At 49.6% G+C, this 14,725-nt stretch overlaps 1 protein-coding gene across 1 annotated transcript in view; it reads left to right on the top strand.

Annotated features, from left to right (window-relative positions):
• The window catches only part of PADI3 (peptidyl arginine deiminase 3), a 39,700-nt gene that overhangs the window by 12,270 nt on the left and 12,705 nt on the right, over positions 1 to 14,725 (top strand). The window contains exons 3-10 of the mRNA XM_055261786.2: positions 1,708 to 1,780; positions 5,527 to 5,588; positions 6,904 to 7,021; positions 8,021 to 8,146; positions 10,403 to 10,581; positions 11,048 to 11,151; positions 11,236 to 11,347; positions 13,549 to 13,656. Coding sequence (XP_055117761.1) covers positions 1,708 to 1,780; positions 5,527 to 5,588; positions 6,904 to 7,021; positions 8,021 to 8,146; positions 10,403 to 10,581; positions 11,048 to 11,151; positions 11,236 to 11,347; positions 13,549 to 13,656 — 882 coding nt within the window. The remainder of the gene's footprint in view (positions 1 to 1,707; positions 1,781 to 5,526; positions 5,589 to 6,903; positions 7,022 to 8,020; positions 8,147 to 10,402; positions 10,582 to 11,047; positions 11,152 to 11,235; positions 11,348 to 13,548; positions 13,657 to 14,725) is intronic.

Genomic DNA, 14,725 nt, shown 5'->3' with positions numbered 1-14,725 from the left:
CCACGTGCCAGGCACTGGGAAGCCATGACCTCATCCAGCCCTCACAGCAGCTCAGAGAGGCAGGGGACTGATGCCCATTTCGCAGATGGGACAACTGAGGTTCAGAGTAACTGTCCTGGGACCGCACACTAATGATCAGGAGAGCTAGAATTCAGTGCAGACCTACCTGACCCCTGGGGGCAGTCTCCCTCCATCACCCCCACCTCTGTTCCCAGCCATGCATCTGAATTGAGCCTCTCCACTGAGCTCCATGAGGCACTTGGTGCAGGACCCAGTGAACCTATTTAACAGGCAAGAAAACTAAGAAGGAGAAAGGGTGTGGCTTTCCTGAAGTCACATGATCTAGCTAGTGGCAGAGTTGGTGAGAGTCAGGACAGAGTCCCAGGGGTAGTGCAAGAGGACCAGTCAGCCTGTGAGGGGCCCCACCTTGGTGCCGGTTGAACTGGGGACAGTGTGGGTACCCCCCGCCTTGAATTCCTTGGCCATGATGGCTGGTGGGATGGAGGAAGTTCAGAGTCTCTCCCACTCTTTCCCTCGCCCGCCATATACCCCTGCTCCCTATCCTGCCTTTGGCCAGAATCCCAGTAATTGTATGTTTGAGGCAAGCATCACTGCTGGTGATTAACACACGGGGGTCAGTAATTGCAGAATTTAGGGGCTCCCAGGACTAAGGAGGTGAGTGGCCCCTGCAAGATCCTCCCCTCTGGCTGAGATTCGGACATCAGAAGCAGAGAGTTGAGACACCCATGTCAGGAGGGAATACCCCAAGGGGAGGGTCATGCTTTAAAGGGAACTTGGATGCCTTGGATTCATCTGCCTCCAACTAAATATCATCCTCGCCATCTTCATCCTCACCCTGTAACAGTTCTTGAGTGCTCGCTGTGGGCCAGGCACCAAGCTGCACATGCCCCATCCATGACTCCTTTCCTCTCCACAGCCTCTAATTAGTCTTAAGGGGTAGGAACTATTATTATCCCCACTTTACAGTTGAGGAAATTGAGGCCCAGAGAAGATCAGTAACTTTTCCTGGGATATTCAAAAGTGGGGGATCCAGAATCTGGGCCCAGGCCATCTGACCCCAGAGCCCTGCATTTAACCACCCCCCACCCCACAAGATGCCACCTGCCCACTGGTAACAGTAGCTAGTATTTCTTGGGCACTTCCTATGGGCTCAGTCTTTTACATGTATTGTTTCCAAGCTGCACTACAAGCCTCTGAGGTAGAGACCTATAGAGGTAGAGACCTTTTCCCATTTTGCAGATGAGAAAACTGAGGTGGCTCGGGTAGGTGAGAGGCCTTGGCCAAGGTCATAGGGTGCCCAGAGGTGCCGGGCTCAAACCCAGGCCTGTCTGAGTCCCACAGACAAGAATGTTGGCTTGGAGAGTGTCCCTAAACCCTGCCCAGCCCAAATCCTTTATTTTACAAATGGCAAAACTGAGACCCAAAGGGGAGCAAGAGCTTGTCAAAAATCACAGAGTAGGTTATTGGAGGGACTGGGACCCAAGTCTCTAGAGAAGCTCTCACAAATAGCTCCCATTTTACAGATATACCAACCAAGACACAGAAAAATAAATGGCACAGAGCAGGTTAAAGAAAGAGCAAGGTTCCTGGGGCCCCCTCCCCTCCTTACCCGATCCCCGAGAGCTATCTTTTGGGGTGGGAGCTCTTGGCTTCTGCTGGTATTACTGTGCGCCCAACTCTCCACAGGTTCAGATTTCCTACCACTCCAGCCATGAGCCTCTGCCCCTGGCCTACGCGGTGCTCTACCTCACCTGTGTTGGTAAGTTGGGGGCCATGTTGATGGTGTGGCCAAGGGCACATTTAAAAAATTCAAGCAGTACAAAAGAGTATACGTTGAAAATTAAACCTCCTTCCCTCCAACTCAAGACTTCTAGTTCCCCAAACCCAGCATTTTTCTAGAGATACACTGTGCTTATATATGAAAGCACATACATACCTATATATCCCCCCTCTTTTGTAAGCAAATTGAAGCATACTATAGACATGGAACTGGACCTTGCTTTTGCCAGCTTAAAGTTTTTCTACTAAGCCTCCACAAATGGATACATAAACTCCATGCAAGATGACTCAGATGTTGGAGCTATCAGACAGGGCATGCAAAGTAATTGTGATTAATGTGTTAAGGGTTCTAGTAGAAAAGGTAAACAATATGTGTGAACAGATGGGGCATTTCAACAGAGAAGAAAATTGATAAGAAAGAGTCAAATGGAAATGCTAGACATAAAAACCATAGTAATAGAGATTTTAAAAATGCTTTTGAAGGTTTCACCAGTAGACTTGACACAGCTGAGGAAAGAATCAGTGAACTTGAAGATAAGTGAATAAAAGTTACCCAGACTGGGCCGGGCGCGGTGGCTCACACTTGTAATCCCAGCACTTTGGGAGGCTGAGGCGGGTGGATCACAAGGTCAGATCGAGACCACGGTGAAACCCCATCTCTACTAAAAATACAAAAAATTATCCGGGCGTGGTGGTGGGCACCTGTAGTCCCAGCTACTCAGAGAGGCTGAGGCAGGAGAATGGCGTGAACCCGGGAGGCGGAGCTTGCAGTGAGCCAAGATCGCGCCACTGCACTCCAGCCTGGGTGACAGAGCGAGACTCCATCTCAAAAAAAAAAAAAAAATTTTACCCAAACTGAAACCCAAAGAGAAAAAAGAATAAAACAAACAAATGAAAAAACATAACAGATCTAAGAGCTCTGTGACAGTATCAAACAGTCTAAATTCAATGAAATTCCTATAGAAATTCCAACATGGCTTTTTTTTTTTTTTTTTGTAAGGAGTTTCGCTCTTGTTGCCCAGGCTGGAGTGCAATGGCACAATCTCAGCTCACCGCAACCTCCGCCTCCTGGGTTCAAACGATTCTCCTACCTCAGCCTCCTGAGTAGCTGCAATTACAGGCGCATGCCTCCACGCCCAGCTACTTTTGTATTTTTAGTAGAGACAGGGTTTCTCCGTGTTGGCCAGGCTGGTCTTGAACTCCTGACCTCAGGTGATCTGCCTGCCTTGGCCTCCCAAAGTGCTGGGATTACAGGCATGAGTCACTATGCCCAGCCCCAACATGGCTTTTTAATATAATTTTACAGAGCTGATCCTAAAATTTGTATGGAAAAGCAAAGGTCAAGAATAGCTAAGACAATTTTGATGAAGAGTAAGGTTGAGGGATTCACAATTCCAAATATCAAGACTTTTGTTTCAAGCTATAGCACTTGAGGCATTGTGAAATTGGTATACAGCAATAGAGCAAATAGAGAACCCAGAGACAGACCCATGCTTGTGTGGTTATCATGTGGCAATAAATGAACTTGGAGCCCTACCTCACATGATACTCAAAAATAAACTTCAAGTCAGTTAAAAATCTTAAGGTGAAAATCAAAATTGTAAAGCTTTTAGAAAAGAATATCTTTGTACCCTCAAGATAGTAAAGATTTTCTTTAACAAGGCAAAACAAAAGTGCAAAGACCGTAAGGGGAAAGATTGCTAAATTAGACTGTATTAAAATTAAAAATTTATATGCAACAGACAACAAGTAAAAAGTCAAACTATGAACTAGGAGAAGAAATCTGCAATGCATATGGCTGACTTGGTGCGTATAGAGTATGAAGAACTCCAATCAATAAGAAAAGGACAAAAATAATAGAAATGGGCAAAAACATGAATAAGCATTTCACAGAAGAGAAAGCCCCAGTGATCAAAACCCAAATTAAAAGATGCCTAACTGAGCATTGCCAAGGTTGTGGAGCTGGGAAACTCCTTACAAAGGAGTGGGTGGGAGTTTGCTTTGGCTCACACACTTGAGAAGCAATTAGCAAAGAAGTTGAAAATGCTTTATCTGTAGGAGGCATTTTTTAGAAGCAGAACTTCTAGGTTACAGAGAATCTATATTTTTTAACTTGATAGATATTGCCAAACTGCTCTCCAAAAACACTGTATCAGTATACACGTCTGCCAACTGCATATATGCTTTGCCAACACTGCATTATCAACTTTTTCCCTTTTTGCCAATCAGTTGGCATCTCACTGTTGTTTTACTTTGCCTTTCTTTAGTTAGGAGTGAGGTTGGGCATTCCCCATCTGCAGCCCAAATACATACACACATGATCATTGGAAAATAACATAGACAGAAAAGTACATAAAGCTTTATTTTACATACATATGTGTATAAAGCATATGTACACACACACACACACACACACACACACAAATAATTACAAAGCAAATCAAAGAATAGCTCAGGAAATAAACCCAAGAGTAGCCCAAGAAATAAAACACTACCAGCACCCCAAAGTCCCCCTCAATGTCCCTCTCTGATCGTAACTCCCTCCTTCTCCTACAGGTAACCACTATCTCCTGTTAAGTATTTTCTTGCTTCTCCTTATGGTTTTATCTCCTGAATGCATACCCAAATAACATGGTCTCATTTTACCATCTGATTTTCTGTGGATGCAGTCATATCATGTATATTCTTTTGCGTTGGGCATCTTTTGCCCCATGCTATATTTGTGAGATTTATCCACTTGTTGCATGGTGGTTGAGTATCTTTTCACATGTTCAAAAATCATTTCAGGCCATGCGTGGTGGCTCATGCTTGTAATCCCAGCACTTTGGGAGGCTGGGATGGGTGGATCTCTTGAGCACAGTAGTTCAAGATCAGCCTAGGCAACATGGTGAAATCCTGCCTCTATGAAAGATACAAAAATTAGTTGGGCATGGTGGCATGCACCAGTAGTCCCAGCCTCAGGAGGCTGAAGTGGGAGGATTACTTGAGCCCAGGAGGCAGAGGTTGCAGTGAGCCATGATCATGCCACTGCACTCCAGCCTGGGCAATAGAGACCCTGTCTTGTCTCAAAAAAAAAAAAAAAAAAACAACCTATCAAATTTATTCTTTCTTCTCTCCCTCCCTGCTCCTCATTGCTTCTTCTTTAAGAACTAAGAAGACTACTTTTTTTTCAGAGTAGGAAGATTGATCCTGACCTCTTGAATGCTCCATTTGCATTATGAAATCTCACCCAGTGTCTAGAGATAAATGTTAAGATGGTGGGATGGAGGTGGGATTTGGGGACTGTGAGTAGCTCAGAGAGGACACACAGCCAGGAGGTGACAGAACCTGGGTTCGTGTTCACATCTGTTTGACACCAAAGTCCATGCTTGCTACCCCATTCCAAGGAAATGAGGCGGCTTTATATAGACAAGAATGTTCCTGGAGAGCTGGGCTCAGTTCAGGGCATGCCTGGGACTGCAAGGGCTGCAGGGATACAGATAGGAAGTGGTCAGGGAAGGCTTCCTAGAAGGGGCAGCATTTGTCCTGCGCCTTTGCTGTGATCCTGCTTCTTGCCTCAGGCCTCTTTCCCCAGCCCAGAGGGTGCAGATGCCCTCACCTCTTGGATGGTGTCTCCTTGGAAATGACTTGCCTTTGCCCAGCCCCAGACAAGCCCTGAGATCAAGGCCTGCCCTGGGCTCCTGGGAACCTTGTAGTGACTTACCGTACCTCTGCTTCCTCTTACAGACATCTCTCTGGATTGCCACTTGAACTGTGAGGGAAGGCAGGACAGGAACTTTGTAGACAAGGTAAGCATCTCTGCCTGGGCCCAGGAAGCAGGAGTGCAGTTGAGGCTTGCTCTAGGTTGGGTTAAGAAGGATGAGGCCGGCCGGGCGCGGTGGCTCACGCTTGTAATCCCAGCACTTTGGGAGGCCGAGGCGGGCGGATCACGAGGTCAGGAGATCGAGACCATGGTGAAACCCTGTCTCTACTAAATGTATAAAAAAAAAAAAATAAGCCGGGCGCGGTGGCGGGCGCCTGTAGTCCCAGCTACTCGGAGAGGCTGAGGCAGGAGAATGGCGTGAACCCGGGAGGCGGAGCTTGCAGTGAGCCGAGACTGCGCCACTGCACTCCAGCCTGGGCGACAGAGCAAGACTCCGTCTCAAAAAAAAAAAAAAAAAAAAAAAAAGAAGGATGAGGCCATTACAGGTATCCCCCTGCCTCCCAGCTGATGCCGAGACCAAGGGCCAAAAACAGAAACCAGGCATGGCTGGGGATCTTCTTTCACCAGGAGAAAAATCATCGCCAGGAATTATCAGGCATGGAGGTACCCAGCCCTGAGCTAGGCCTTGGTTTGTGGGATCAAGATCTTCTGGACTCATAAACTAGGTCAGGAGTGGGCAAACTTTTTCCGTGAAAAGTCACATAGCAAGTATTTTAGGCTTTGTGGGACATACGGTCTCAATTCTGCCATTATAGTGCGAAAGCAGCCACAGTTAATACAGAAATGGATGGATGTGACTGTGTGCTAATAAAACTTTATTTATACAAACAGGCAGTAGGCCAGATTTGACCCACATTTCATAATGTGCTGATCCTGACCTAGGCGAGAAGAGAAACCAAATATGAAACTGTTGAAGAACTTGGGACTGAATTATGTTGGAACTTGGTGCCCTGGGAGTTGAGAGGAGAAGGTCGAGGTGGGCTGGGTGGGCGAGGAAGGCTTCCTGGAGGGACGTACCCTTGCGCTGAGCTCTGAAGGGATGCAGGAAGGAGGGCATTCCAGGTGCAGGGAATGGCAGGAGCAAAACCAAGGAGGGTTTAATGGAGGAATGAGCACAGAGTGAGGTGTGTGGTCCTATAATCAGGAGGTTGCCTATTGAGAAAGAGGATGTTGGCTGAAGGCCCATCACAGCCAGCTATGAAAGACAGCACTGCACTTCGGACTGGATGGTGTGGGCAACAGAGAGCCATTGCCATTGCCATGTCTTGAGAAGGAGGTGTTTCGAGAACGTGGACCTAGCCTCACAGGGTGGGGTGGTTACAGGCCAGGCTGGGATTCCCGGGCAGGGAGGCACAGGTCTCATCTGAGCTCCCATCACTGGCTATGTTTTGCCATTGCAGCGGCAGTGGGTCTGGGGGCCCAGTGGGTATGGCGGCATCTTGCTGGTGAACTGTGACCGTGATGATCCAAGCCGTGGTGTCCAGGACAACTGTGACCAGCACGTGCACTGCCTGCAAGGTGAGGCCGGGGCAGCCTGAGTCCCTGGGTGTCCAGGGTCACTGCTCAGTTACCCCAAGGGAGTTCCAACCCACAGGCAGGACCTGAGGCCAGAGTCCAGCGGAGAGCACCAGCCTCCAGACATAGCTCGATGCTCCTCAAAACCCATCTCAGGCTGGCAGCTGCCCCCCCCCAGTGTCTCTAGTGCCAGCGGGCACTCACATGCCAGGGCAGAAGCTCTGGAAATAAGCCACCTCGCCATTCTCTTCCTCCAGGGGAGCAGAGGATGCTAGCATTATTGGAGCACCTACTGTGTGCCAGGCCTTTTCCCCAAATTCTCATTGAAACATCCAAGTGGGACAGTATCATCACCCCAATTTAGAGATGAGGATGCTGAGACTCAGAAGCCAGGAGACTCCCTGAAGATTGTGTCTGATCCAGGGCCTGCCCTCTCAACCCCAAATCTGGGCCTCCTCCTTCAGCACCTCTGGCCTGCATTTCTGTGACCCCCCCAACCTGTTGCTAAGTCCATCTGTCCTGAATTCCAGCCCCATGGAGAAGGAGCTGCAATATTCCGGGGTGTGCTAGGTGCTGTTCACGGGAGATGCCCATGGCTGCCTTCTGAAGTGGGCACCATTGGAGATGGGGATGCTGGGGCTCCGGAAGGAGGGGGCTTGTCCAGGGTCACAGGGAGTGATGCTGGGATGGAGACCAGAACCCTTACCTGCGCGATGCCCACATGGCCTTACCCTCCTTGCTTCTCTGGAGCACCTGTTGTGTGTCAGACATCAGGTGGTTATGCCACACTTCATGTTTCTCTGGGCAATTGAGGAAACATGAGTTCAGGAGAGCATAATGTCTTCGTGGTTTGTTCTTGATGGCTTCCAGGGTTTTCACAAAGCCAGGGCTGGGAGACCCAGGTCTTGACACCCACTGACCTGGGGAGGGAGCTGGGCAGCAAAGGAAGGGGCCAGGGGCCAGGACTCCCTTGAGTCACTACCACTCTGTCTGGCTTCACAGACCTGGAAGACATGTCTGTCATGGTCCTGCGGACGCAGGGCCCTGCAGCCCTCTTTGATGACCACAAACTTGTCCTCCACACCTCCAGCTATGATGCCGAACGGGCACAGGTCTTCCACGTCTGTGGTGAGTTTGTGCCACTCTCCCTTGCTATCTGTGCCCTGTTGCCAGGTTGCCTGCCAGGGAACCTCGTGTTCCTGCCTTGGGCCATGGGCAGGTCCTGCTCACACTCCGGGAGATGCCCTGGTGGGTGGCGCGTCACAGTAAGAACAGTCAGAATTGGGGGCTTTGGAACTGATGAACTGGTGCCCCCAGCACAACACCTGGCCTGAGGTCATTTTATTGGATGAATGAACTTTTCAAATACATTTTAAGCATGTGTAGAAATTCTTATCAAAAATTTCAAACATACACAAAAAGCAGTGCAATGAATCCCCATGTGCCTGTCACTCAGATTAAACAATTATCAATGTTTTGTCTGTCTCGCTGAAGTATTGTAAAACCAACCCCAAACACCATAGATTTCACCCAATTAATTCAGTTTGTATTCCCCCCAAATACACATGGCTCTTGTTTTACATAGTCACAGTGCCAAAATCACAAGAAATACAAGTAAAAATCTAATTGCCTTTGAGAAACTAAAAATGTATACAAGTAATAAGATGCTTTTTTTTTTTTTTGAGACAGTCTCGCTCTGTTGCTCAGGCTGGAGTGCAGTGGCGCGATCTCAGCTCACTGCAACCTCCACCTCCTGGGTTCTGGCAATTCTCCTGCCTCAACCTCCCAAGTAGCTGTGACTACAGGCATATGCCACCACACCCAGCTAATTTTTTGTATTTTTAGTAGAGACAAGGTTTCATTGTCTTAGCCAGGATGGTCTCAATCTCCTGATCTGCCCGCCTTGGCCTCACAAAGTGCTGGGATTACAAGCATGAGCCACTGTGCCTGGCTGCTTATTTTTTAAATAATCAGACAATATGGAAGTATAGAAAATGAAACCTGAGAGTTCTCTATCCCTGTCTCTAAATCTGACTTTTTTTTTTTTTTTGAGTCAAGGTCTTGCTCTGTTGCCCAGGCTGGAGTGCAGTGGCATGATCTCAGCTCACTGCAGCCTCCACCTTTCAGGCTCAAGCAATCCTTCCACCTTAGCCTCACGAGTAGCTGGGACTACAGGCATGTACCATCACACCCTGCTAAATTTTTTTTTTTTTGTAAAGACAGGGTTTCACCATGCTGCCCAGGCTGGTCATGAACTCCTGGGCTCAAGCAATCCACCCACTTTGGCCTCTCAAAGTACTAGGATTATAGGCGTGAGATGCCGCACCTGGCCTGAATCTGATTGTCACTGTTAACGAGTTGGGATGTGCTCTTCCCAACTTTATTCTACAGGTTCTCCAGCGTGTGTCCATATGCTGCTTTCCAACTGGCTTCTTTCATTAAGTAATAATCCCACACATCTTTCCTGGTATTTATTGAGCTGTACTTCATTCTTTTCCACTGCTGTATAATATTCCTAAGCATAGAGGTGCTGTGACTTACACAGTTCTCTGAACATCACAGTGGTTTGCAGTGTTTTGATTTTATAACAATGCAGGTTGCTTGAGGTCAGGGGCTTTGTTCAAGTCCAGAACCGTGCCCCATGGGTGCACTGTAGTTGCACAGTAAATATTTGATGAATTAATGAATATCGAGCACTCTTGTCCAGAAATATTATATGAATTTGTACCTTTTATTGTTTGTTTGTTGTTGTTTTGTTTTTTGTTGTTTTTGTTTTGTTTTGTTTTGTTTGAGACGGAGTCTTGCTCCGTGCCCAGGCTGGAGTGCAGTGGTGTGATCTTGGCTCACTGCAACCTCCGCCTCCCGGGTTCAAGCGATCCACCTGCCTAAGCCTCCTGAGTAGCTGGGATTACAGGTGTGCACCACCACTGCCCGGCTAATTTTTGTATTTTTAGTAGAGACAGGGTTTCACCACATTAGCCAGGCGGGTCTTGAACTCCTAACTTCAGGTGATTCACCACCTGGGCCTCCCAAAGTGCTGTGATTACAGGCATGAGCCACCATGCCCAGCCTGTAGATGTATTTTTGTAGGAAAGATACCTAGTAGTGGAATTGCTGGGCTAGGGGTAAACATTACTTTGTTGGATGCTGCCAAATTGCACTCCAAAAAGACATGAGTGCCAGTCTTAGAAAGGAAGACGCTTTCCCCCAGCCGTGCCCCCACAGTGTATTACCTGTCCTCTCCTTTGCCAGTGGAGGTGAAAGGAGGGAGTTGTTGGAGGACTTGGAATTTTTGGTGAGGCTGCAGACCTCTTCCTGTGTCCCTCATACTCATGCTCCCTGGGCCCACAGGGAGTCACAGCCACCCCTTCCCTCCCCTTCCAGGTCCTGAGGATGTGTGTAAGGCCTATAGGCACGTGCTGGGCCAAGATAAGGTGTCCTACGAGGTACCCCGCTTCCATGGGGATGAGGAGCGTTTCTTCGTGGAAGGCCTGTCCTTCCCTGATGCCGGCTTCACAGGACTCATCTCCTTCCATGTCACTCTGCTGGATGACTCCAATGAGGTAGGGACAGAGGGAGTTCAAGAGGAGCTCCACTCGGGACCAGCCTGGGCAACATGGCGAAACCCCATCTGTACAAAAAAAAAAAAATAGCGAGGTATAGTGGTGTACACCTGTAGTCCCAGTTACTTGGGAGGCTGAGGTGGGAGGATCACCTGAACCCCAGGCAGGTTGAGGTTGCAGTAAGCCGTGATCATCCCAATGCGCTTCACAGTCTGGGCAACAAAGTAAGACCCTGTCTCCAAAAAATAATAATAATTAAGGGCGGTGGGGAGGGCTCCATTCCTGGTAAGTCTACCAGGCACCACTGGTGTGAAAGACCTCAGACTTCTTGACCACCCATCTGGTTCATTTCCGTCTTGCAGAGAAGCAAGGGGCTTTCTTATGGACCACAATGGTGGAATCAGAGTCCCCCCAGGCCTCTGGACTCCAAGTCCAGTGCTCTTTCTCCCCTGGTCTGCCCCTGCAGGATTTCTCGGCATCCCCTATCTTCACTGACACTGTGGTGTTCCGAGTGGCACCCTGGATCATGACGCCCAGCACCCTGCCGCCCCTAGAGGTGTATGTATGCCGGTGAGTCTTGGAGCAGTGGGTGGTCCCCCTGGCCCCCAGGCCCCGGCTCCATCCTGAGCCCCTCTTCCCTGGGCTTGTCCGTAGTGTGAGGAACAACACGTGTTTTGTGGATGCGGTGGCAGAGCTGGCCAGGAAGGCCGGCTGCAAGCTGACCATCTGCCCACAGGCCGAGAACCGCAATGACCGCTGGATCCAGGTAACCATGGCCGCTGGGCAGGGCCCCGCAAGGATGCCATCCTGGAGGGAGAGGCCTTCATCTGGGGGCCACCGAGAACATCCAGGAGGCCCTGGGTGCTCCCCAGGGAACTTGCTGCCCTTTCTAATGTGAGACCTAGAGGCCTTTCTCCAGAGCTTTCTGGAGACCCAGACACACGCTGATCCTGGATTCAACACCCATTCACCCACCGGATCTGGGCTAGGCACTGGGCTAGGCCCACAGGGGTGGCACAGGTGTGAGACACACACTCCCTGCCCTCAACAGCTGAGACCAGTGGTTCTCATCAAGAGGTGATTTGTCCCCAGGAGATATTTTGCAGTATCTGCAGACAGTGCGCAGGACAAGCCCCCACAATAACACATCATCCAGTCCCATGCCTCGGTAGTGTCGAGGCCGAGAAACCTTGGTGTGCAGAATGATTGCTACAAAAATACCTACTCCTACCATCTAGGGTGTAGCTGGGGCAACATGGTGAAACCCTGTCTCTGCAAAAAAGTTAAAAAATTAGCAGGGCATGGTGACGTGTGTCTGTAGTCCCAGCTACTCTGGAGGCTGAGGTCAGAGGATCATCTGAGTTTAGGAAGGTCAAGGCTGCAGAGAGCTGTGATTGTGCCGCTGCACTCCAGCCTCAGCAACAACAAAAAAAACAAAAAAGAGAGAGAGAGAAAAAAAGAAATATCTAGGGTGCAGAGGCTGTACCAGCAAATAACCAGCAGGGTTTGGGGGGATGCAGCATCACCTCTGCCCAGGGAATCAGTGAAGACCTCCAGGAGGGAGAGCATCTGAGCTGGACCAGATTTGGCAGATGGGGGCACATGACTTCTTGCCATTTATGCGGCATTTTCTGCAGGCCAGGCATAGCATCATTTCATCTTCTTGATAACCCCCTGTAAGTCCCCCCTAATTCAGGAGCTCTTCGGGGAGCATGACTGGGTCACAGAGCTGGTAAAGGCAGTGCTGGGACTCAGGCTGCCAAGCAGCAGGCTGTACAGGGTGGTGGTCCTGGCAGAGACTGAGCATGCTCAAAGGCCCGGGGCTGGGGGGCAGGAGACAGAACCTTGTGTGTTCTCCTCTGTCAGAGCACTGGTTCTGAGAAAGGCAAGGGTTGAGGTGGGAGACCTTGAATGCCAAGTTAAGGAGCTTTCCTCTTGGCTGGAGGTCAGTCCAGTGAGAGAGTTTGGAGCAGGACTCTGGGGCAAGATGGGCTGGGTTTAGAGCCTCGCTGTGCCACCAACTAACTAGCTGTGAGCTTTGGGACAAATATTTTTTAACTTTTATTTCGTTTTTATTTTTAATTAATATATTTTGAATTTATTTTTCTTTTTGGAGACAGTGTCTCTCTGTCACCCTGGCAGGAGTGCCATGGCGTGATCACAGCTCACTGGCAGCCTCAAACTCCTGGGTTCAAGTGATCCTCCTGCCTCAGTCTGCCGAGTAGCTGAGACCACAGTGCGGCCACCAGGCTCAGCTAATTTTTTGTAGAGATGGGGTCTTGCCATGTTGCCCAGGGTTGTCTCAAACTCCTGGCCTCAAGCAATCCTCCGCCTCACCCTCCCAAAGTGCTGGGATTATAGGTGTGAGCCACCACGCCCGGACTGGATAAATAATTAGACCTCGTAGTTCCTCATTTTCCTCATCTGTCACATGGGGTAATTATGGTGCCCACGCCTAGGCATGTCATGAGGATGAATGGAGTTAATGTTTATAAAGAGTTTAGGGCAGGACCTGGATGTGAAGTTCATTCACACTGGGCCATCTTTTCCTCCAGAACCAGTCAGGACTGACCTGGGCACATTTATGGATCTGAGGAGGAGGCATATTTGTATCCCCACAGGGCCCCTCAGCCCTGTCCAACTCAGGCCACTGTGAGGGCTTCTCTGTGTCCACCTGCCCTGGCTCAGTACTCATGGGGACACCCCCAAGGTCATGTCCATGTTCTCATTCACCTCCGGCCTCTGTCTTGCTGTGTGACCTTAGACAAGTGCACCCCCTCTTTGAGCCTCCAGCCCCTCCTCCAGTCAGCAGGCACCCTGACCTCAGTCCTCTCCACCTCCAAGCACAAAACATGCTTGGGACGGGGGACTTGGTGAGCAGTCTGCCCCACAGGGCTCAGAGCTGAGCCAGCGGGGGCAGCTGCTGACTATCACAGCTGTGCATCTCTCACCTCTCCTCACTTGCAGGATGAGATGGAGCTGGGCTACATTCAGGCACCACACAAGACCCTCCCGGTGGTCTTTGACTCCCCAAGGAATGGGGAACTGCAGGATTTCCCTTACAAAAGAATCCTGGTGAGTGGTCCCTGGCCGCAGCCCACCCCTGAGACCTGAGAGGCCTTACCCCAAGGGCCACACTGGGGTGTGGGGCAGCAGTGCAAACCGTGCTCTTTAGGGATGAAGGTATGGTTGCCAGATAAAATGCAGGAGATGCCCAGTCAAATGTGAATTTCAGACAAGCAACAGGTTAACTTTTTGGTGTAAGTATGTACCAAATATTGCATGGGATATACTTATACTAAAAAATGTTGTTGTTTATCTAAAATTCAAAGTTAATTGGGCATCCTGTATTTTTATTTACTAAATCTGGCAGCCCTAAATAGGGGAGGCAAGATGGTGCACCTGTTCAGAACACAAGCTTTAGAGTCAGAACAACCCTGCTCCATTACTTACATGCTGTGTGATGTTGCGTGAGTTACTACCGCTCTCTGAGCCTCAGTTTCCTCATCAGTAAAAATGACATTTTGGCCCTGGCCTCACAGGTGTTTGTGAAGCGTCTCATCATCACAGTACCTGCATGGAGGGAGTGTGTGTGCGCGCACCACCGTTAGCTGGTATCATTATTTTAATAAAAAGGGTAACAGGGAAGGTGATGGTTGCTAACCAGGACCTCCTGAGAAAACAAGAGTGACTTGCTTGGTGTCATAAAGAACAGGAGGCCCCTCCAACCCCCTCACTGACCACACAGATGCTAGGAGCTCTCTCTCCTGACCCTTGATGTTGTCGAAGTTGCTTCTGAGAGATGGCCCTGGGGAGGTCTCCCCTTCTCTAGAGTTCAAAGACAGAGGCCCAGAGGGCCATCAGCAGCCTCTTGGTTCCCACAACTGGCCACTTGAGCTGTTACTTGCCCTTGAGCTGAACTTGGCAGGAAGGCTGTGTAGGTAAGGGGGTGGGGTGGCAATGGCCTCAGGATTCATGATGGGGAGTGCAGGAGCAACCAGAGGGCCCCTTGCTGTCTTGCCGTGATAAGGCAGCAGGGCCAGAGTCCGAGCACTTCCCAACTTTGCCTGCTATGCGTGCGTGAAATATTGACTGGGTCAGATCCCCTACCCACCGCCAATGACTCTGTATTTCCACCTGAAGA

Source organism: Symphalangus syndactylus, chromosome 22 (genome assembly GCF_028878055.3).
Source record: "Symphalangus syndactylus isolate Jambi chromosome 22, NHGRI_mSymSyn1-v2.1_pri, whole genome shotgun sequence".
NCBI lineage: Eukaryota > Metazoa > Chordata > Mammalia > Primates > Hylobatidae > Symphalangus > Symphalangus syndactylus.
Note: the sequence above shows the minus strand (reverse complement) of the source record. Positions and strands in the feature narration are given on the sequence as shown.